This window comes from Parus major, chromosome 13, assembly GCF_001522545.3.
Source record: "Parus major isolate Abel chromosome 13, Parus_major1.1, whole genome shotgun sequence".
Lineage (NCBI taxonomy): Eukaryota > Metazoa > Chordata > Aves > Passeriformes > Paridae > Parus > Parus major.
Genome location: NC_031782.1, coordinates 14,014,013 through 14,037,586, shown reverse-complemented (window position 1 = coordinate 14,037,586; position 23,574 = coordinate 14,014,013). Strand labels below are relative to the sequence as shown.

At 40.1% G+C, this 23,574-nt stretch overlaps 1 protein-coding gene across 3 annotated transcripts in view; it reads left to right on the top strand.

Annotated features, from left to right (window-relative positions):
• The window catches only part of SLIT3 (slit guidance ligand 3), a 465,259-nt gene that overhangs the window by 247,343 nt on the left and 194,342 nt on the right, over window positions 1-23,574 (top strand). For all 3 annotated transcript variants that reach the window (XM_019008182.2, XM_015642087.3, XM_015642086.3), the window contains one exon: window positions 13,466-13,537. In XM_019008182.2, the coding sequence (XP_018863727.1) occupies window positions 13,466-13,537 (72 nt within the window). The remainder of the gene's footprint in view (window positions 1-13,465; window positions 13,538-23,574) is intronic.

The window sequence follows — 23,574 nt, the reverse complement described above, 5'->3', positions numbered from 1 at the left end:
TCTAAACCTGAGCAAAGCACACAGGGAATTCTCGGCGACTCAGATATCTGTTATGAGATTAATAGAAATAAAGTTGATTATCTAGGTGCAAATCTGAGAATGGCTTTAGTATAATAGCTTTGAGGTAGGCAAGAATAAAACCCCTTTTGTTTAAGACCAGATGACACAGGGTGAGTGGAGACAGCAGCAGTGGAAAAAGCTGTGAGATGATGGTCTCATTTGTACAGCTGATTTCTGCTGCTGAATATCATTTCCCTCCACTTTTTTTTCCCTACCAAAGGCCTGTGGTATCTAATTTTGCTTTTGTTTACCCTTTGGTAGTCCCATAAATGTCAAAGAAACAAATGAGAGAATTCCATCTTCATGTGGAAGTAACCTCTGCTCCAGTCTTTTGTGGGTTTTTTAAAGCTCTTTTTGGAGTTATTTTTCCAACTCATTGAGCAGCACAGTAAGCACTGCAGTAATGTGCATACACAGTTTGTCCAAGGTACATTTTCACACTTAGGATTCTTCTTCCTTTCTCTTGTTTGACCAGGGAAAACAAGGATTTTGGAATTGTTTATTTGATGGAACAGCAGAGTTTCATGAATGAACAATCAATATTATTTCCCTATACAAATTCTGCATCAATATCCTGTCAATCACAAGTTGCTTATACAGCAGTCACAAAAACTTAATGCTAGAATATAGAGAGGTGCTTTTCAAAAAAACCCCTCAGAAAACCCCCAACCCAAAACCAAACCTCCAAACCCTAGAATTTAACTCATTTAAAAAGATAATGGGCTGTATAAAACTGTGATGTGGTACACAAGAAATCTTAAGGCAAATTATTTCAATTAAGAAGCCCATAAGCAGTTCTTGCTGCATTTCCAGGAGCCCAACATAAAGCACCCAGCCTGCCTCTCAGGGCAGCAGAACAGGATTCTCTCATACACCTTAAAAATGGCTTTTTGTGGCATGGGGTGGGAAATGGAGCTTTCTGGTGTGAAAATCAGCTTTAGAAATGAGATTGACTTTTTTCCCCTTTTTTTTGTTTGACCCTTCTGTTGCCTGGTATGTGAGTTTCACCCTTGAACCTACTTTATTTAGTATTTAATTTATATGCTTAAACTCGGGTCATATGCAGCAACAGCTATTGATTAGGTCCTGCTTTTAAACCCAGTCTTAGAGGGAAAATGACTGCTGCAAAGAGGTCAAGTGGTTTGCCTGAAATAATTCACTGAGTAAGGGGGACTCACAATTATCTGAACCATTTGAGCAGGGGGTTGGGGGTGGATTTTCAGTTTGGTTTTCAGCTCTCGCTGCTTTTCAGGGGTGAGGTGCTCTCCCTTCCTGAGGAGCAGCTGAAAACCAAGGGTTAATGTTCAGGCAGGGAGGGGGAGCAGCCAGCCCTTCACAATAAGTTGGGGAATAAGCAGCGCTCTCAGGACAGTGACTGAGAAGGATGGGAGAAATGTCCTGTGAAGCCAATTGTTCAGGTATCCTCTTTACCTACTTACAATAAAAATTTGTTGCTTTGATTGCAAGAAAGAAAAAAATTGGGGCAGGGCTTTTTTGTGGCTGTTTTATTTCAGTGCTGTCACATCTAAGGATGAATTAGGTTTTTGAGGTTTTGTCTGAAGGGTCAGGTGAGGTAACTGGTGTTCTCTTGTCATCAAAACTTGCTGCCTAATCCTACCTGGGAGTACAAGTTTTCTTGCACGTGGTGTCCTTTTTGTCATGACAGTGGTAGCAGAGGAAATAGATGTCTCTGTGTGAATGTATTTACGGACTAATGTCAAGAAAATATACTAATAAAATGTACATCATCTAGCAAGGAAATTTCAAAATCATCTGGATAAGTTAATTTTTAAGATTCTTTGATAGTGGCTTCAAGTTTGTTAGGCTTGTTAAATCCTTATTCAGTGACTAGTGAGTAAATGTGAATGAACATTTCAGACATGTAAGCATTTATATTTAAGAAATCACAGTGTCTAGGATGACTTGAAGGTTGTAATGATTTCAAAAGGAAATACTTTTCTTTAAAAAAATAAAATTCAAAGTACAGTTTGCAGAGAAAAATATTGTAGTCTGTAACTTCTAAGAAATTCTGTACATAAATCTGCCTCTACAGTATTTTCTGTTGATATCAGAAGTACAAAAATTATTTGATAATACTAATCATATGTCTAACAGTAAGCCATCTTCTATCCATATTTTTGTTTTTAAATTGGGTATGCATTTACCTCAGGATGCTGTTTTTACCAGTTTTTAATGCAATAATTCTTTCACACTTACATTCATTAAAAGTCCTGCATTTATAGGTAAGTACAGAGTTTTAAGTCACTCAGATCTCCTGCAAGATGGAATAAATCCCTTTGGAGGTGACCTGTCCTCCTGTTCTTGCACTTTATGTTGTTTTAGAGATTATGGTTGTCCCTTGCTACTTGAGTTTTTGCACAGTGATGTTTCAGCTCCCGGGTCGAGTTATTCCTTTCCCAGCAGCTGATCTCTCCAGGAGATTGGCAATCCACAAGGAAAGCTCAAAGACCTCAGCACCTGCAGCCTGTTTTTCAGCTCTCCCCAAGAATTAAGCTTATGTGAGGATATACCAGTAGGGTTTTGATGATTTTTTATCTTTTAAGCACTGCAGCCCAGTAAAACATCAGTGCTGTTATACATCCTTTACCTGTGTCTTTGTAAAGGTGCTCTGTGGCAATAATAACATCAGTAATTATGCACTGTGTTCAGTGTTTGATGTAAACTCTCCCTCCTCCATGTTTTACATTAGTACTATGCCTGTCCCAAGCCCAGAGCAGAACATTTTAATTTGGAAATTATGTAGGTTAGTGGAACTGGAAGAGATGAGTTCAGTTCCTGAAATTTTGTAAAACCTCATGGCGCTGCTGACAGCTCTGGGGAGGAGGAATAAAAATTAAAGGGTGAGGGACTCAAATGCTACAGCCATCCCATAAATGCCAAAAATAAGTGGATGCCATTTGTTTTTATGAATTGAAAGAAGCAGACCTGTGGTTACATGTAGGTGGAAAGAAACTCCCTGGTGAATATGCACAAGAGCTGTCACATATGCTCCGTGCCATGTTTCTGAAGGATACGTGGCAGTGCCACATTGATTTGGTAAAACATTGTTTGGGAAGTTGAAGATCTGCTAACAAAAACTGAATGTAGTCATCCAAACATATTGGGTGCTTATGGTTCATATGGGCGTTCAAATAGAACATTTGTTCCAAAGTGCTTGTAAACATAAATCTGCAGGATGGATTGCTGTCCTTACCCCGGGTGAAAAACATTTCACAGATGATGTGAATTTGGCTGCCTTGAAAACAGTAAAGCAAAATGGCTTTTTTTTTCAACTGGGATCCAGTTTGCTGTTAATTCCAGAACACTTTTCAAAGTATTTAAAAACTGATGCAATTACTAAGTGCCTAGATAACAAAGAAGAACGTTGGTTTTGATTCCCATTTAATCTATCAGGTAACTTACTTTGATTCCTACAGTATTTTTTGGGTTTTCTTTTGTTTTACTTTTCTTAAAGATTTCCTCTTTTTTGTTCTAGAAACTGGTTATTTTTCCAAACAATTCTTGTTCTGGTTAGCTTTTTATAAGTGTTTTAGGCTTTAATTTGTTAGGTGCAGGTGTTCCACTGATAGCAGAGGTGATTTTGGGAAATGTTCTAGACCTGGTGTAGACAAAGGAGTGTGGTGGCAGCGGGGACCACAAATCACAGAGGCAGAGCTGGTGTGACATCTTCAGAAACGTGACACAGGATGATTCATTTGGATATGGAAAGCTACTCAGGGAAGAAGAATAGGTCTTCATGTTCAACTGCCCAACAAACACTGCAGGTCTATGAGTGGACCTCAGCAATGGAGATAATGAGGAGTCAGCTGCAGGCTGGCCTGCTCAGGACTCTTGAATGAGAGACCTCATTGTATGTGACAGAATAGCAGATTTTAGTGCTTACTGGAGCCCTTTCCCACTATTCCTAGTCTAAGGGAAGTGTTATTTGTTTCTTCATATAAAAATACATGTATATGTAACTACCTAGATTATGTATATAAGCACAAAGAGTGCTCAGGAAAGTGTGATGGACTATTTTTATAAACTTACTACAAATATAAATCAGCATATAGAAGCACACAGCAAGACTTCACCCTTTCATTACAGTTTTTGTAGCATTAGGAGGTAATGCAGTAACCCAAAGCATATATTAACTTATTTGCTGGAAATCATGTAGGAGAACAAGCAAATTTGGGGCAATGAGGTATAGAATCAGACTGTAAAAGTAATTCCAGTGGGACTCTGGATGGGGAACTTGAATTCATTACCTTGAGTAGTGAGAATGAAGTTTGATGTAAGTGTCCTAAAGGCTTGTGAGGTTCAGGCTGAATTCCAATGTGTCTTTCTCACCCTTAGCACCGATTCATCTAAACTCACCCATACGCTGATCTAGAACTGATTACAAGTCAGCCACAGCTCTGACTTGCAAAATGGGATGTGATACTAAGAATTGACAAATATAAAGGCTTAAAATCACAGGATCAGGGCTTTGCATATGCATTGAGGCAACCACTGGAAAACAAATTTCAAAGGTTTCTATGGTCTCTATTGCCAGCCCTGTTTTGTATCAGTAAGAGGGCAACAGCACAGGGCTGTAGTTGTATATGAGGTACTTGTGGCTGCTGCTTTTCCTCAGCTGGCCTGAGAGATCAACCAGCAAAGCAGAAAAATCGTTAGGAGTCAGAATTTGGAGCTGCATGTCATTAGGAACATTTTTCTGTTTAAAACCAAACCTCTGATAATACCCAGGCAGGTCATGAGTGAACAACACAGAACTGTAAATAAGCCAAATGGCTCCTTGTCTTAAAGTAATTCAAAACACTTATTCTTTTGTTGCTGAGTTTGTCAGTGGCCAATTTTACAACAGAAATTACTAGAAGGGGATAAATTCCATGTCTCAAAAGCAAGCTGCTGTTGCCTGATCAGTATAGAAGAAAAAGGGTAGAACAAAGCAAAATCCTGGAAGTACACCCTCCAACCCTGCTTTTCATCTGGAGATGCCACTTATTCATCCTAAAACAGGAACCCACAGCTGTGTTAAAGATGAAATGGCCTGATTTGGAAGCCCTTAGAAAAGCTCTGAGCCTGTGTTAAGCATGGCCAGTGCTGGAAACCCCTATCAGAATGATTTTAAATTAATGCAGTGTCTTGAAATACATAATTTGTTAACTGTTCTCCAGTGGCTGTGGGAATTGCTTGGGGAACTGAGTAGGACCATGCTGAAAAAAGTCCCCCAATCCAAAATGGGATGTGGAGATATTTAGAACTGTGATTCCTCCTCCAGCTTTAACTGGCCACTTGTTTTTTTAAAAACAGTCTGATAAAACAGGCTTTGATTGAAAACTTATTGGTGTGTTATACTAATAAACTACCATTTATAACTGCAAGCTGTTAATTGGATATTATCCACAAGGTTTCAATATTAATGTTCTAATTTCACAAGGAAAATAGTTACCAAAAAAAAAAAAAAATCAGTATTTTTCCCAAATTTACCAGCCATGCAGCAAGGCTGACACTCTTCAATATACTCCCAATATTTAGTGCTTTGGTATTTTAGTACTAAGAGCTAGAAGAACATATCACAAGCGATTGCATGACCGAGGGTAATAGAATTTATCTAACATGATATGGGATTTCAGGGGGAACACATGTCTGGAGATCAAATGTGCAGATTTCCTTTTGCTCTGTCACTCCCTAACTGTGTAAAAACCAGCACTTTTTTGAAGGCACCTCCACCTTCCCTGCTCTGCACTCGCCGTGGGCCACAGCCTCCGTGCCCCAATACATTTTCATGTTTGCTGGTCAAGTCCAAGCTCCTCAAAGGCAGGAGAGCCTTAATTTTCCTCTCAAACCTGAGTTTTTTAAACACAAAAATGTGTCAGCAACGAAGATCACCAGAATTACCGTGCTTTTTGCTAAGTGTCCCTGTAAAGTCTCACAAGGAGCTCTGCATGTTCCTGTGCCACCAGCGCGGGCTGGGCTCACGGGCAGTGCCAGGGCAACCTGCACTGGTGTCCTGGGGGCAGCAGGAGTGTCACCCATGTCCAGAGCAGGACATGTGGCCAGGAGCCAGCAGAGCACCAGCCCTGCCCTGTTGTGTCACACTGGAGAGTTTCTTGCAGTCCTGTGTCCTCCTGAGCCCGTTTTAAAAATGCAATGGCTCTGAACAAATTTTGTCTGAAGGGATGGAGCATTCTGGGTCTTTCTTTTAAAGTTTTGGTTCTGTAATGAATTTGTTGCAGCAGGGAACATACGCACGGAATGATTTTAAGGAGAAAACCCGAATCCAAGTTGATGCTGCCGTATTGATGGGCGGTAACAGCTCGCCTGTGGGGGCTTGTTTGTTTTGCCTTGGAAATGAGAGTGGCTTATGTGCTGTTAGTTCCACAGAAGTGATGCCATGATGGTGCATGAGCCTGTGGAAGCACTGGCCTTGCTCACAGGGCACAAATTTTGGGTGAGGAATTCACTGAGATCATTCAGCCGTGCTGGAGTCGGGATGGGGCACAGGCAGCTGCAGATTTCAGGTGCCTGAGCCTCCCTTCCCTGCCAGAAACACCCAAGAGGAGGCAGGGGCTCAGGCTGTGATGGAAGCAACAGCCCCAGATGAGCAGAGTCAGGGCTGGAAGGCAGCAGTTCCTATTCCACCTGCAGCAGCTGGGTGGATGGAACCACCCACACCTCCTCTGCCCCGTGCCCTTTGCACATTACTAACGTTTACTCCTTATTTAGTTTAAAAAACTCAATGTTTTCTATGCAGGTATCTCTCTTTCAGATTTTCCAGTTTCATAATACTGTCCCTAATGATATGGTTTCCTATTAATATTCCTAATCTAATTCCCTAGTATGATTTCCTATTAATAAGGTCACTGGTTAGTAACATTCTGAACTAGAACTTTCCTTTATGTGTGGTACTTGACACTTGTCAACTGAACATAACAATAAATAAAAAATTAAGTAAGTGCAAACCTCTAAAACTGTAAAAAACACGACAGTAAGTAACTTTCATTTTCTCAAACACCCATTTTATCTTCCTCTCTTCTTCCCCTTTTCCCCTTTGGGGCTGTGGCAGAGGAGAACAACAGATGGTTATCAGTCAAGAGTAACTAGGGAAACGGCGAAACCTGCCCCAATTGCTATGGAGACAGCCATTTCTGTGCTTGGTATGCACTATTTGTTACATCAGCAACCAGAGAGAGTTAAAAAAAGAAAAAAAAATGTTCTAAAGCACCTGATATTGAAAGGAAATCTCGTGTTTGTGTGTATTTGTCCTTGCAGCAGGAGGAGCCTCCATGTTCGTTTGCCACTCAAGTTTTGCTCTGAGCTGGTATTTTGGTTATTTTGTGACAGCAGCATTTTGATTTGTGAGTTAATGCAATACAAATACTCAGAGTAAACACTTAGTAATTTTGAATAGTCTGCAGAATAATTATTTAGAAGCAACTCTTCCCCTTCAAATCAGATATTCCTCCCTCCTTGAATTTAACAACCTGGCAGCACAGGTTGGCAATGAAAACTGAAGACAGAGAATATGACTCTGCCCAATTATTTCAGGCAGATGAGCTGTTTCTGCACAAAGCCTCAACCACAGCGTTTGGCAAAACCGTATTCCTGGGAAACAAAAAAAGAAGGGAATTTTGGAACACTTGTCAAAATCTAAGGGTGAGCCTGCAGCTTGATCACAGCAGCTGTATCAATCTTTTAGATTTTCTAATATAAGCAAGCTCTTAGAGAGTGATTTTAGTGAAGCATAAATAAAGAGTAAAAATTAAATGGGGAAATAATGCATTAAAAGCTACTTTGAAAGAACTTCACATTATTTCAATTTAATTGAATTTAGTATTACCTCAAAACACCATCTTTCCCCATTCATTGGGGCTTCCTTATAAATTAATACAAGGATAAGGACTTTAGTTTGGTATGTGAGAAATTTTAAATAGACAGGTTGGTGTCACTTGCCTTAGCTATGTTAATAGTTTTGAAATTACATAAGGGCAATAAATGTTGTAGAGTGTCTCTCTAATTCTTACAGGTTATGGAAGAACTTAAATACTAGAATACAAACTTTACAGGAAAGGGATGACATAGAACCAACAAGTCTGTATTAGAAACAAAAAGGAAATTGCAGGGAAAAAAAGTCCAAACAGAGGTTCTTTTGGAGATATAATTAGCAAAATTAAATCTTTTCTGAAAATGATTCTATAATAATTTACAGTGCATTTATCTTCCTGAGAAATCACTACTGAAATTCCTTTAAATATTTTGGTGATACAGTACCTTTAACATGGATATGTCTGTTAAAAATACAAGTCTTTCCTTAATTAGGAAATGGCTTCTGCCTAATTTTTTCTCTGCAAGTGTAGATACGATCTGTAACAGTAGTACAGTAACTTTATATCAGTAACAGTAAACTTTAAATGTGTAACTATTATAACACTGCTTTTTTTATGCTAAATGTGAAATATTAGAAAGAAATTTGAACAGTATATATTACAGTAGTCATTAATACTGGCTTTTGTTTAAATTTTTAACTAGATTTTGGGCAAAATATAGAAAGAGGTTATAGTAATTTAACTACTGTCACAGTATAATTAAAAAAACAGAATAGCACTTGAGCACTGCAGTGGCCTTGGTAGTGTTTGAAAATGGGAAAAAAAAATCCCTTGCTGAATGAAGTACAAAACACTGGTTATAAAGTCCATTATTGTTAAATGTAGATGCTTGAAGGGCCTCTTCTTTGTGAATGTGAGGCTAATTGCAGAAAAAATGCTGAAATCTCTTATATAGCTGGTGTGCTGTGAAGAAATCTTGCTATTAATGCAAATATAGGGTTTAAACCAGTAATTTTTTACTGTTAATAAAAACATAGAATATTTCAGTTTTGGTAAATTTCACCCTGCATGAATTCAATTCTTTAATGTTCTTTAATGAATGGTTTTGTGTTTAAAAAAAAATCTTAAAGGTAGTAACATGGTAAAATTATATCTGCTTTGTTGATGGGGGGTTTTATCTCAAAATGCATTTGAAAATTAAATATTCCTTATTGTTGTGAGCAAAACCTTCAAGGCTTGCAATTTAAAAGATTATTTCAAAGAATATCAACCTTGTAAAACCCTATTCCTTCTACACAGTAGAAGGAAATTTAACTTTAATTTATGATAGGTAATGCACTAGTCCAAATGGATAAGCCAGAGTTACACTCTGACAGGGAAAAAGTGTTTTAAACATTTAAAGTGGCATTTAGCCAAGCCATAGATTCTTCTGTGATATAAATCTGTTAGGATGCAGCATTATTCCTCATTCCTTTAAAAGGTGATTTGTGTCTAAGCTGTTTGGTTTCTTTCCTTTAAAACATCAATTTTAAGTTTTATCAATCAGTTGCATATAATGTAGTCACATAATTTTCCTGCTTTTCAATAAAAACTGAGAGTAGTTATTGAGTCCAATAACTACTGTTATCCAATAAGTAGTTATTGAGTCCACATTAGAGCCAAATTACATTAATACATATGGCTTTATGTATTATAGCTCTGCCACATGAAAGATGTCTTTTTCTCCAAAGACTTTTATAAATTCTTGGATTGTTTATAAGCATTTGTCTGTGTCACACTCCACCTAAATCCCAATTGTCCATTCAATATTTTCCTTGCTTGAGTGCTTTGCTGTGTTCTCGGAGGTCTCCTGGTATTGCTGTCGCTATCTCTCGGCATTGTGTGCTCGCTAATTGCCTGTCACGGAGCTCGGGGATCCCTGGAGCCCCCCAGGTGGGGTCAGCCTGGATAATTCAATCTCAGGGAGCTGCTGGGTGTCCCAGCCCTGTGCTGACAGCATCACCCAGCTCCGGGTTTGGGTCTGCTTCAGTGCTTTGTGTCTAATGCATGAGAGATTCAGCATTCAACCCAAACACTTTGGCCCAAATTAAAGTTGGGTATCTATGTACCTCAGCAAAACTGAAGGTGTCACACAGCTCAGTTACTGTGGTTTCGTTCTTCCTTCAGCATCTCAATATTTGATTCTCTGTGAATTCTCTGTGAGAACGTGTTTTGGTCAGATGCAGTCAAATAGCTTGGTGATTTCAGATAAAGTCTGAGCCTAGTGCTATAATCCTTCAAAAGGCACAGTAAATGCAGGTATGAAAAGTGATTTTTTCCATGTATTTTTCAAATTGCCTCTTAAATCTGAGTTTGTGTTGTCTGACCTTTTACCACCAGTATGTTGCACCACTACGTGCACAACAACCCATTTGAAATCTTGAGGAAAAGATTTTTCTAGAAAGGCTATGAGTACTGACAATAGAGGTGGCATTTAAATCTGAATCAAGGCTTCAGCAGCCCAAAACCATTTTTAAAATATTCCTGTAAGCAGGTGAGGTGTCTCAGGTAGCTGACCCGTGCTCCATGTGCCAGAGTGCTCCGTTCAGAATGCAGTGATGGAGAGATGGGAGTGGTGTCACAACATTCCTCAGGGAAATGTAGGTTCCACCTGTTCTGAAATATTTGGGCTTTTTTTCTTTTTTTTTCTTTTTGTGGTTTTTTAAGTTGAAATTTTATCTTCTCTGCATACAGTTAATTTTATTCAAGTAAGATGTTATTCTCAACGAACGTTAAGGATGTCTGTTCAGCCCCTTGAGCTGCACACTGAGTGTGTGAGCTAGCTGCTGGTCCATATCACAGGGGGTTTGTTTGGTCTTTGTGAGCATAAAAATACTTGGCTTTCTGAAAGATTTTACTTAAACTTTTCCCAGAACTTTAAACTTATCACTTTGTCTTGGAATGAAGACATTTAAATTCTCAAATTTCTATACTTGACTGAACCGCTCACCAGGGTGCTGTACAGATGCAGAGAAATAGGATTTCCATCTTTACACACAGAGAAATAAATAGGGAGGCAGAGGATCTTAAAACCCAATTTTAAGACAACTAGCAGTTCTCTTCCTTTTGAGAAGAAATTCTCATGTTTCAAAGCAGATGTGAATGTGTTGGTGTGATAGATACCAGGAGACAGGAGCTCTGTGACAAAGGAGCATTAAATGTGAGAGTCTCACCCCAGAGATTGTGAGGAATTGGTGCATGGGGCACGGAATCAGGGTGTATCACTAATGAATATGTTCCCCATTTACTGATAGTCCTGCTAAGTGTGTGTCTTCTGAGCACTGAGAGGTTTCCCTTGCTGTGATCCTGTGCATCGATCACACAGCACAGACTAAACCTGGTTGCTGGCAGTGACATGACTGGACCTGTGGAAATATGATTAAAATGGTCATTATGCTTTTCCAACAAAAATCAATCTATGAGAGTAGCAGTTTTTTAAAAAAAACAATACCCACCAAGAGATCCCTTTAATCAGAAGGCTTTGAGAGCAGCACACTGTGAGTTTATTTGCTTATTTTAGTGTATTTGGCAGAAAAATCAATATCATAGTGTAACTCCAATAAAAATTGTGCAATATATAGTGCTTCCCGTAGAAGGAGAGGGAGCTGATTCTCAAGTTGAGGCTCCTTTCTCCTCACCATCTTAGTATCTGCCAACCTTCTGCTTAATAAAGCTAAGTGTAAAGTACTTAATCATGCAGGCAGCACTGTATTTAACTCATTGAAAATTATTCCTCTTCAAAATGCACTATCCCTTCTGTTTGAGCAACAAATTTTTGTCAGTTAAACAGGGATATCAGGACAAGGCTTCTCAGCAGTCAAAAATAGAGAGGTTTTAAGATCTTTGCAGGTGGGTCAAAGAAACAGAGATAACATAAATATGTATGCATAAATTTATCCAGATATGTATTTCTGCTGTTCATGAACTACTACATACCGAACAATCCCTTCTGGAGGATTTTACATCCCGGTGTCTGTCAGTATTGGAGACATTGCCCAAGTTTTGCCAAATTCACAAAGTTCTTCAAAGTTACCAAATGCTACAAAAAACCTTAGTTTGGGCTTTATGGTTGCTAAGGTTTTTAGTAGACCTTAGAGAGAGTAGATTTTCCTGTACTTTAATTCATAAAATATACAATGTTCATTGATACAGACTATATATTGATACAAAGGGTAGGTTTCCCATGGTTGCCAAAGATGTACATATCCAGGATGCTCAATGTTAGCAGATCAAACTCAGTCTTTAAAGGGGTTCATAAAGATTGTATTTGCTCTGTTTGTGCTTTATTGTTGTATAACAAGAAAATTGCTGCAAATGTTTATTTAGACCAAAAAATACAGCGAGTAATTGGAAAATAGTTGGTGAAACTATACAACCATACTAGACATGGGTGTAAAATATTTACTATAGTTCCATATATATTTTTTTAAAAATAAAAATCAGAAACTACAGGGTAGTCGTACCTTTATTCAAGATACTTTACCCACATAGTACAAAAGGTCTCTGCCTCACCAAATCCAAAGTTTATGCTGTGCAAAGGGCAGTAACAGAGTCAGGAGCTTGCATCTATTTTTTTTCATGAAATGCAGACATTTTACATGCATGTGACTAGATATGTAATTTTATTTCTTTAAGTGTAAAATTTAAGGGATCAGATGTCAGAAAATGTAATCACTGAATTTTAAATTACAACTTTAATTCTTTTAAGCAGAGGAGACAGATGTAGCTGTCTTGCTGTATCCACATCTATTGCAAAATACATTTAAATCATGTGCATACAGGGAGACAAATGAGAGAACTCCGCCATCCAAATATTAAATTACATGTTTTGAAGCAAAATAGTGTTTTAAGTGTGCATGTGTATAATGCTTTTTGTCACTGGATTGCTCTCCCTGATGCAGTTAGACAGAATCTGTATTTAGTCAGAAATCTTTCAATAGAAAGGGCTACCAGATGGGACCAGTAACAATGCAGAGAGGCATCGAACCACCACAGACATTTGGTGCTTAGAATAATAAAAAGACTATAAAATTAGATTAGTTGAGTCTAATTTGGAATTGGTATATTCCCTATGCACTCTCACAGCTCTTGGGTAGATAAAGCCTGAAGATTTAGTACTGTCAGGACAGAGGACTCCAACTTCCAGTAAAAGAAAAAGCAGCATTCTGGGAGGTCACGGAGGGCAGCCCAGTGACCTCCAATGATTTACAGGCCTTTAGCTTAATGAAATTGTTTCAGTGACATGATGGTAAAAGCTCATAATGGATTGGATGCCCTAATGTAATGAAATTACTCCCTTCTGCCTTAAAAAAAAAAAAGGGGGGGGGGGGGGGAAAAAAAAAAAAAAGGCGCAATTAATATTTACTGAGACCTGCCAGGCTTCAGTGTGCGGGAGCGTGCAGCGCTGTCAGGCAGCCGCGAGCAGCGTGGCAGCTGAGCAGGCGCTGCGAGGGGGTGGAGGGACACCTCGGTGACGGGGAAGCCCCAACCTGGCGCTCCGAGCCAGCCTTCATCCTCTCCCTTCCTTTCTGCAGGCAACTGGACAACAACCAGATCAGCTGCATCGAAGATGGAGCCTTCCGAGCCCTGCGCGACCTGGAGATCCTGTGAGTTGACTTGGTGGCGGGGCGCTGAGGGGGTGGCGGTCCCCGTGCTGCAGTGCTGCTGGGTCTGGGGGCTCCGCGGCCTCGCTGTCCCCTCAGCAGGCTCTCTCTCATGGCTCCCCCGGCGTGGGGCTTATTGCTGATTAAACCACACGAGCCGGCTCGTGAGGGGCGCGGGATCGCGGCGGGGCACTTGGGCTTCGGCAGCGTTCCCAGCGTGGCCGCTGTGGGATCCGCAGCCGGGATCCGGCCCGGGCCGCCTCTGCCCGGCAGAGGATGGCTGACAGCTTCATGGGGAGCAATATTACGAGATGTGTGACCGCTGCCCTAGACAAAAGCTGTTTCAGAGGTGTTTGGTGTAAGAGGGAGGAGAGACGGGCGCTTGGCAGGCTCGTTCAGTGCAGTCATTGGCTTTTGGGGAGGATCCTTCTCTGAGGGCTGAAATAACACCACGTTGTGCTCTTCGTGTACCACAAACTTTACACATAGGCTGTTAAAGCTGCAGCACGTACTGAAAAAAAGATTTTGACTATGAAGGCTGACTCCAGCAGAGAAGCGGCACATTACATTTAGAGCGCTGTCATTGTAATGTAAATCCAATATTACCCTGAACTCGGTATCCGAGCAGATAATTTGCTTATTACTAATAGTAACTTATTCACTTAAAGATCTTTTCTAGAATAGGTTTTCACAATATGAGCTGCTATAAAGCTTTCCCTGTCACCCGAAAGTTAATCCTGCAAAGCTGAGCGTCAGTACTCGTGAAAGCACATAATTGTGAGCCCAAAGGGGTGGGAAGGACCCACGACCTCCCCAGAATTCAGCCCCTGGAAATACGCTGTGAGGTGGCGGGAGAGCAGCCCTGACCCAGCACACACCTTCCGACAGCAGGGGAGGCCTGCCCAGGCTGCTGCAGAGCCTGCCCTTACGTTACACGGGATGAAACAGCAAATGGTAGGTGGATAAAATAAGCACCTGCCTCAGCCGCTGCCGGCACCTGAGACTCGGCAGAGTCACGACATTGCCTTGGGCTCCTGAGAGGAGCAGAGCAGCGGGGGCTGGAGAGGCAGCCCTGTGCCACACACCACGGGGGTCTCAACACGTCTAATAATGCACAGGATAATGCACAGGATTGTTCCCAAGGGCTGGATCCACCTCCTGGCCATGCTCAAAGCACTTCTGCCCTCTGTGGCAGCAGCAGCTCAGCTCTCTGAGGGACCTGCTGGTGGCCGTGTCTGTCACGGCCCCTCTCTCCCCAGGCTGCAACCCTGGTGTTCATCAGATAGTAAGAGTTGCTTATACTGAGCTGGCAAAAGGGCTCGGCAGAGTTTCTTATCTGGGAACTTACGTTATCAAAAGTATTGTTGGAATTCTATAGTAATAGCACTTTTCAGGAAAAGTGATGTGTTACCGCTATAAAATTTTACTTGTCTGTCAGATTGAAAAGTCTACTGTGTGATGAAAGAAAAGAAGAAAGGAAAAAAAAATTAACTTCTCTAAAACTGGCTGCCTTTTCTTTTTTCTTTTTTTTTTTACGGACTGATTTTCTGTATCTGCAGAGAGTGAATCAGTCCTCCACTGACAGCAGACTGCTGTAACTTTCACTAAATAGGTTGGACAATAAATGGAGCCCTTTTTTGCAATATACTGAGTTCTGCAGGCTCTGCAGAAGTTGCTAGGAGTGTATTCCTTCTCCCCAGGATGTAGTTAGTAAATGCTAAATTAGTTTATTTACCTCTGCTTTTAATTGGTTATTCCTATGCCAATCATTTGTGGGTGGGAGAAAATGAGGATATATAAAATAGATCATAATCAGTTCTTTAATGTATTTTTAATTTTCAGCACAGACACACTGATACAGGAAAAAAAATCACTATTATTTCTAAAAGATGAGGAAACAGATTGATAGTATCTATTTCTAAACTTATTTTTCTTGCAGTCACAAAATGCGTCTTTTATATTTCCAACATAATCTGATTTTTTTCCCATATTTTTCTTCAAAGAAAATCTGAGAAATTAATCTATCAAAATAAATTTGCTAAATGTCCTAGAGAATATAATATCTTCAGTTGTAAAGCAGTCATAAATGTTAAAATTTAAAGCAATCTGAGCCATCAAGGAACATTAACAAGTGAAACCAAATTTCAACATTTCAGATCCGCAGTGTACATTATGCAGATATATCTTAGCATAGAATGCAGTATGTAGAAAATATTCAATGATTCCTGCAAAAAAAATCTAATTATCTGTTTGAACAGTTTGCCAGAGTACCAAATAATGTATTTCTTCTTTATCTTACTGAAATCTCACGACCTTTCTGATATTCAGTGTTTCCATTTCCGTGCTTCTCTCCTCACACACGGCCTGTCTACAGAGTTCTAAATTTTGTCTATACCTTGGGGCAGAGCCTTGCTCAAAAAATAAACTAAGAATACTTCCTTTAGAAACAACTTCGGTTTCTGGATTGCACGTTTCATTCACCTTGAGCTCCTCAAAAAACATGACTGTAAGAAGCTTCATAATTTAGTAGCTGTAGGAAGAGAAAGAGTTTTTGTGCAGTTATCCTTCAAAATGCAGAGCATGCCATGACCCGTGTGACTTACTTCTTCTTATCAACAAGTTGTTTTCATTTACTATTCTCATTTTCTTGTTTTGCGTTATAAATACATTCTGTACCAACTAGCAGCGCAGAGGCAGAGATAAAAACAAGACTGAAATTTGTGCCTTAGTTTGGAGTACTTGGTGCAGGGAAGTTGTGAACTTCAGCTGCAGCTTGGAGCAGCCCTGGGTGCAGAATGTGGTTCCCATCACAAACGGGCTCTTGGTCACTTCAGTGTTTAGGAGCCTCTGTGTTCCAATGCCACAAAAAGTGTCACTGATTTTATGGCCTGACCTACATAGACCCTAAAGCAGCTGCTGAGTACTACTGCTGACTGAGTTTTGGGGTAAAAGATGCAAAAATGTTGAGTATAAAATGCTTTGGTGCCTTCTCTTGATTGTCTTTGCCTGTGCAGCGAGTTGAAAATAATGTCTGAGAAATGACCTGCAGAACTGATGGACTTAAACATCCTGTCCTGGTAGTTCTGCATTGGGGCTGGCTTTGTTCTTGTCTCAGATTTTCTGAACAGATTCCCATGAAGTGTTTGGTTCCTATCTCTTGATAAAATAGGAATTTTTATCTTTTTGACATAATTCCCTTTTTCATAAGACCATGAAACATATTTCAATGGGTTTGGTTTTGCATTTCAAGACATAGAAAAGTGTGTGCAACAATTGAAACAGCAATAAAATGCAAAATGGGCATTCATAAATGAGTGGCAAAAGTTATTAACTGTCTTATGACTTGTTGGCAAGGAAATGCACAGAAAAGTTGAAAATAATGTGTGGGAAACCTCCAATTAAATATTTGTTTACTGGGAGAAGATCTCTACTCTGCTTAATTTTTACTTATGTCCTGTGGCAGTATCTGGCAATAACAGTCTTACTGAGAAATATCTGTTACTGTAGCTGTAAGTATGAGTAAAGGTTATTAAAAAAAAAGGAAAAAACAGACCAAAAACTGAATGTAGTCTTCAAAATGTTCAGCCACTATTTTTTGTGGTGTGACAATACGCTGTTTATATACTTTAGAATATAGGCTAGAAATTAGTCCATGGTTTTATTTCCAAATGTCAAAAATTATGAAGGATATGAGATAAAACACATCCACGATTCAGAATTTCACTTCCAGTCTCTTAGGACACATGAATAAAAGAAATTAATTTCAAGATTGTTCAACAAGCTCAAACTGGATAAACTGGTAATACTGAGTGCCTGAGCATACTATTGTCATTAGACTGGGAAGGCTGAACCATTTTTCTCAGTAAGAAACAGAATTCAGTTTAGCAGAAAGCCCATTAATTTATTTGTCATTGTTTTGTCTCTCCGGGGTAACTGGAAAACTGCAGTGGCATGGGAGTTGTACTGTGTGGACAGCACAGAAAGAATTACAAGTCACTGCTGACAACTTAGGTGGAGTATTTTCCTTTTTTTCTTAACATTGTAAAAGCTGTTTTTCTCCTGCTTTATAATGATAGCCAGAGGGTTCAGAGCTTGAACACATTCTGTTCATTGCATAAGATGTAATCATACCAAGAGCTAATCCTAGGAGGTCTGTGGGTAGTATTCTGTTCAAGAAGTCAAATGGGTTCTTGCTGTACAGAGCTAATACAGAATGATTTGAGGGTTTGTTTGTTGTTAGCTACATTAATTGTAGGTCTTTCATATCATGTGGCTGAGTCTGAAAATCCTCCCTCCTGAGTTTCACCTGCTTTTGGAATCAATGAGCAGTGGCTGCCATTGAGTCTGTAGCCGCACTCGCTCAGGGATCTACGAGTCCACTTTGGGTTCCTTAGTGTGAAAAATTGTACCAATTCATCCACAAGTAATAATGAAAAAGTGCAAGTATGGTCATCCTAATATTTGTGATTTCAGTTCCAAATCAGCCCTAAATTTATTATATTAAAAAGATAATTTCTTCTAATTGCAAAACGTAATTGGGATAAAGAAAAATGCACCACCTATACTTTCCCAAAATCTTAAAGTCATGAGAGAAATTGAAGCTGTTCTTGCAGTGTTTGTATGCAGAACCTTTTCTCTCCATGTATTTCTGCCACTTTTCCTCCTGCTCCATGACAAACCCACAAAACCACAAAGCTGCAAGGGCTGTGCCGGTGTTTTCGAGCTCTGATTCGGCCCCGAGCTGTGTCTGCTGGACACAACTGGTCTGTCACACCAGCCTGGCCTTCAGCCCCAGTTCTGTGCATTGCCTGCCGCATCCAGGCATTGCAAGCATTTTACCAATGGGTAAAAATCAGGATTATTCCTGCTGTCCTTGTTTGGATTCAATATGTGCTTGTTATAAATGATTCTTTCATAAAAGATTTAGTCTGTGCAATTTCTAATAGAGATGTCATGGATGAATGTGCTTATAATGCACACTGCCTTTTGTCATAGCAAACTTTTAAGAACTTCTCTGAACATGAATGAGTATTTTGTTCTACAACCAGGATTTAATTGTTCCTAGGGTTGCCTCTGTATGCTGAACACTCAGTTAGATAGTCAGTTTGACTTATTTGCAAAATGCTATTCTGGGCATGTCTTAACTAGATAGAAGATTTTTATTTGCTTTCACAACCTGGAGAGACAGGGAGCGAAAGTCATGACATAATTCTAAATATATGAGATGTCATTGCTTAATGAAAGCCTGAAAATGCCACACAAATGTGATTTCCTCCTCTATTTTGCTGGAAATTACGGTTGGTTGAGGCAATCAGGATCAAATTTGAACTCTGTAAATCATGTTCCTATAACTGATACCAAAATGCCTAAATACAGTAATGAAAATGAGAATTCTTTGTCAAATTATGTGCATAGCTAATTTACTTATACTTGAGTACAGTGAAATTTAAATGATAACATTTCTTGTTTGATGTTTTTTGTTGTTTGGGTTTTGGGGTTTTTTTGGGTTTATTTTGTTGGTTTGTGTGGTGGAGTTTTTTTACCCGAGGATGTGTATTAGCTCAAATGTATGTTAATTAATAGAAGCAATTTAAAATCTTTACTTATTTTATCAGTCAATATGAAAAAATTATATGTGTAATAAAATGTAATGGAAGGGAGTAACCACTGGCAGTGCATGAGTAATTGAAGTGTGTACCTGCTTGGTGTAATTAGGTGAAAAACAAGGAGTTTGGCATTTCTAGGAGTAGCCACAGTTTTCTATGTTGAGCTTGTCTCGCAGATAATCAAGTTATGCCAGAGGAAGTCAACAGTTGGTTTGTCAATAGGGAAATGGTGTTCCCAGAGTACAGAGGTATCAAACATAGGTATAGACAAATGGCAATTTCCCCTTCTCTTCACTCTGTTATTTGACTGTCTCGTAGTTTCTTCTCCACCCATTTTTCCTGCCTCCTGTATCGCTGTCGATCTGTAAGAGAAGGAGAAATGCTCCTGGAGAACCTGGCTGTGGTTACTACAAGGTTTCAGTTACATAGTCAGATATAAGATTAACTACAGAAATGCCCTTTTTTGGGTGAACTTTTAGAAAGTGGAGTGCCCCCCCAGTGGACCCCAGGGAAAGGAGATTCGTCATCAACATAACGAGTTGATGGAGGGGAGATGGGGTGCGTCCGTGGTTGCTCGATAAGAAATGTTTTTATTTGCTGATGCATGTCTGTGGGAGATCTGGTGTCCCTGCTCAAGATGTGGAAATGAAATCTGAGATAACCCCTGTTGTACAGCAGATTACAAATGGGAGGTTGGAAGTACGGCGTGGTGAAAGGAACACTATCCAGATGGCACCATGGTGACAGGCTTTATATCAAAGATCAGCCGAGACCAAATAAGAGTGGCTAAGAGAGGGTCTCTGAAAATCACTGGTGCCTGTTACAGATGTAATGTAACTCTCTCTTTATGGGGAGAATATATTTGCATAAATGTATTGATCAGTGATTTTGCTAATCCTGCCGTATTCCAGGCATGTCCTCACAAATTGATGAACATTTCTATCAGTCCTTGGTCTGGATGCCTAATTATGTTATATATTTAGAAAGATGGATTTTTCCCATCCTGGAGCATATGTAGTAGTTGAATGCTGTGCTCATTCTCCTTCCCTGCCCCATTAGGTTGGAAGGTTTTTTCCCTTTAAGAATAGCCTGGAGCCATACAGACTGCAGAACTTATCAAGATAAGAGCAGTGGCAGGTTAGAATTATTGGTTTCATGAATCAGTGACCAGTATGTTTTTTGAGGAAGCCCAGTTTTATGGGCTGTGTCGTTTAAGCCTGGTGCTGCAGTCACTGCTCCAGGAGAGATTCCAAAGTCAAAACTCCAGGAGATACAGAGATTTCTGGCAAACGTTCTCTCCCACGATACTAATTGTTTCATTTGCATGCTTTGCTCATCTTGTGACCTGCCCTCCCTCCCCTTTGACTAATACAGTTTCTTCATCAGTAATATAAAAGATGTAGAACAAGCATTTTGACTGTTGAAAGTCAAATGAATGTGAACGACTCAATCCAGAGGACACTCAGCTGTGTATTTATTGCTGATGTGCAGCTCAACACCTTAACCAAGAGCTGAGCTGAAGACTAGATTGGAATAAAGCTCCTTGCTGATAAAGTTGAGGTGATGCCACACTTCTGTGGGAACATGATGAGCTCAAGGTGAATGAGCAGTCATTTTATGCCGTACTTTGCAGTTCATTGTTTCTATAGCTCCCCAAAGCAGCAGGATGACGAGGCTCCAGGAGCTGGATGTGGTTCTGTTGGCACCAGTGCAGCCTCTGTGGCCGGGGGAGGCTGCCTGTATGTGCACCACAGTTCCTGTGATACCACTGGCAGATATCCCGGGGTGTCCTCAGCCCTCCTGCAACACCATCCAGGGTCCAGAGCTGGTGGTGTGAGGACTCCTGCTTCCTCTGGGCTCAGTCACAACAGTGAGAAATGATCAATACAAGAAACATTACAAAACACATAACTGTTTCCCTTCGTTTTTTCTGTGTGCAACTAAAGGCATTGTTTGTGACCGGTAGGAGGGTAGATGGTTTGTCTTTCTCAGAGGTTGCTTTTGTCCCTCTGCTGTGCTAAGTACGACACAGACAAAGGCTCTGAGCTGTAGCTAGTCTTTATTCAAGGGAAGACTCAGAAGCCTGGAAAGAGAGAGTAAAACTCTGATGGGAGCTCTGTATACCAGGATTGTTGAGCTCCCAGTTGAAGCAAGATGTCAGATATTTTACCTTAAACCGTAGCTGCAGACACCAGGGTACTATGCATTACATATTACTGGCATTATCCAATATTTTAAGCTAGGACAATAATATTGTGCCTGTAATAAATTAGAAATCAAATCAGCAACATGTAGATAGTTAGCTTGGAACTGCTTGGAAGCGAAGAAGATAACTATATCTGCACGTGAAAAAAATGTGTTGGTAAAACCTGCTTCTGATGTAAAGATCAAATAGTGTCTTTTTTCTTGCTGTTCAAAAGGTTATGGATATAGTGTAGATATATATGTGTGTATATGTGACGATGGGAGCATTTAAAAATTAAGGTTAAATCAAGAAAAATAATTTTTAAATCATAAAGGAATAAGATTAATATAAATTAGATTTTATTTACTTAGCTTATCTAGTCCTGGGTTTAAGAAAAAAGAAAATTAAAGAGCTGCTTGAAAGATGGAAGTATAGAATAATGTCAAAGTCATTTGAAGATAAATAATCACAATTTCGATGTTAATTAAGTTATCATAAATGAAGCAATTTCTTGTTAACTGGTTCAATATTTTTGAACCAGAATTACATTTCTCACATTTCTATTTTGGGGTGAATAATCTGAACACGTTGGTTTTAGTCTTTACGAGTGACGGATCACCATGCTTGGGACATCTGCATATCACTAGAAACAAATCTAAAAATGCTGTAAGACCATCCAGAAACCTTTGTTCTGATGTTCGATGTTGCTCGAGTGTTTTAGAGATACCTGAGAAAATAGCGTGGTCAGTTGGAAAATCTTCAATGGCTACATAAAGCCATTGATGGAAACGACGTTAAGTTGTGCCACTAATTTTTTAGAATTGCTTGTGTCCCCTTTGTCTTCCCAGCGCTTGGGTGGGGTGAGGCTTCTTGGTCTGCAAACACCAGACTGTTGCTCAGAGTGGGGTTTATTTGAGGGTAAAGAGAAGGGAACACAGTGGAAGCCAGTCTGATGGCTGTGCTGGAGGGGTGAGGTAGTCCAGACTGGGCTAGGTCTGTGTTCACCACTGGTACCTTGGGTTGTGTCTGACACCAGCAGGGCTTTGTTAGGAGAAGGGAGTGTGGGCAGCATCCCTGGTTTGTGGCTCTCAGCGCCGGACTTGGCTGCTGTGATCGATAAATTGCCGCAATGCAGCATCTCTGCGACGGCGCTTTGGAGGCCGCGAGAAGCCCCCGTTGGTGCAGGAGGCGGTTGTGGGCTGGGCGGGCTCTGGGGAGGGGGAGCCCACGCTGCAGCACCCACGCTTCCTACTGGCTCCTTGGGCAATTCCAGCGGTGTCTTAAAAGGGTTGGGTCCATCTTGTCTGCGAGACATCCCGTCTTCCCATCCGCGGGAAGGGCGCTAGGAACCAGGTGAGGCACTCCAGCCGAAACGCGTAGGACAGACCCTCCGCAATGGCAGGTATATTTTATTTTGGGTGCATGCAGAGAAACAGCCATGTGTGGAGAACAGTTGAGTCCTTTTATTTAGCTACTGCTCGTTCTTGTAGAATATTCCTGAACAGTCGTGTTCAGGGTGCGTCGAATTTTTTCACCGTATATTTTATTTCGTGCTTTTTCACTCCGTGGACTGGAGGCAAATGAAACACTGTGAGTATTTGCTGGTCAGATTCTTATGGTTTCTTACCCGTATTGCATGAATATAAGCAGGTATTGCTGCTTCTCATGGGCAGGTGAAGTTTGGGAGAAACGAAAAAATTGAAAAGATAGTTATTTTTAAACATATTGACCTTTTTCTTGTGTGATACACACAATCACTGTCTAATGCCTTATTAAAATGAAATCCTGATGGAAAGCAGATCCCTTTCCAGCTTTGCCAAGAAACGTAATTGCCCTTGTCTAGAAACTACGTGTAATCTTTGTTCTTTCGAAGCATTTCTTGCCTCTATAAATGTAACTTTTCCTTAACAACTGCTCATACATGCAAGTTTAAATTCACAGAATGTGTGTCTCACACATTCCCTATTTCATTCATGTGGATTTATATTAGCCTGTATTTTAACCATAATTTCCAGCTTGGCTGAATTGCAGATAGGGACATCACATACCATTAGAATATAAAATTATTCCACAAATATCTTCTCAGTCTCTTGAACTTTGGGGAGGCAATTTTGGCAGTTAAGGTGAAGTGGTCTGTCTTTAAAAGATTCGCTTGTTTTCCTTCCTGTGCTGTCCAAAGCCAGGAATTGCCTGTGCGGTTCTGTGCCGCACCATGGCCATTGTCCTCTCTCTGGAGCTATGGAAGTTCC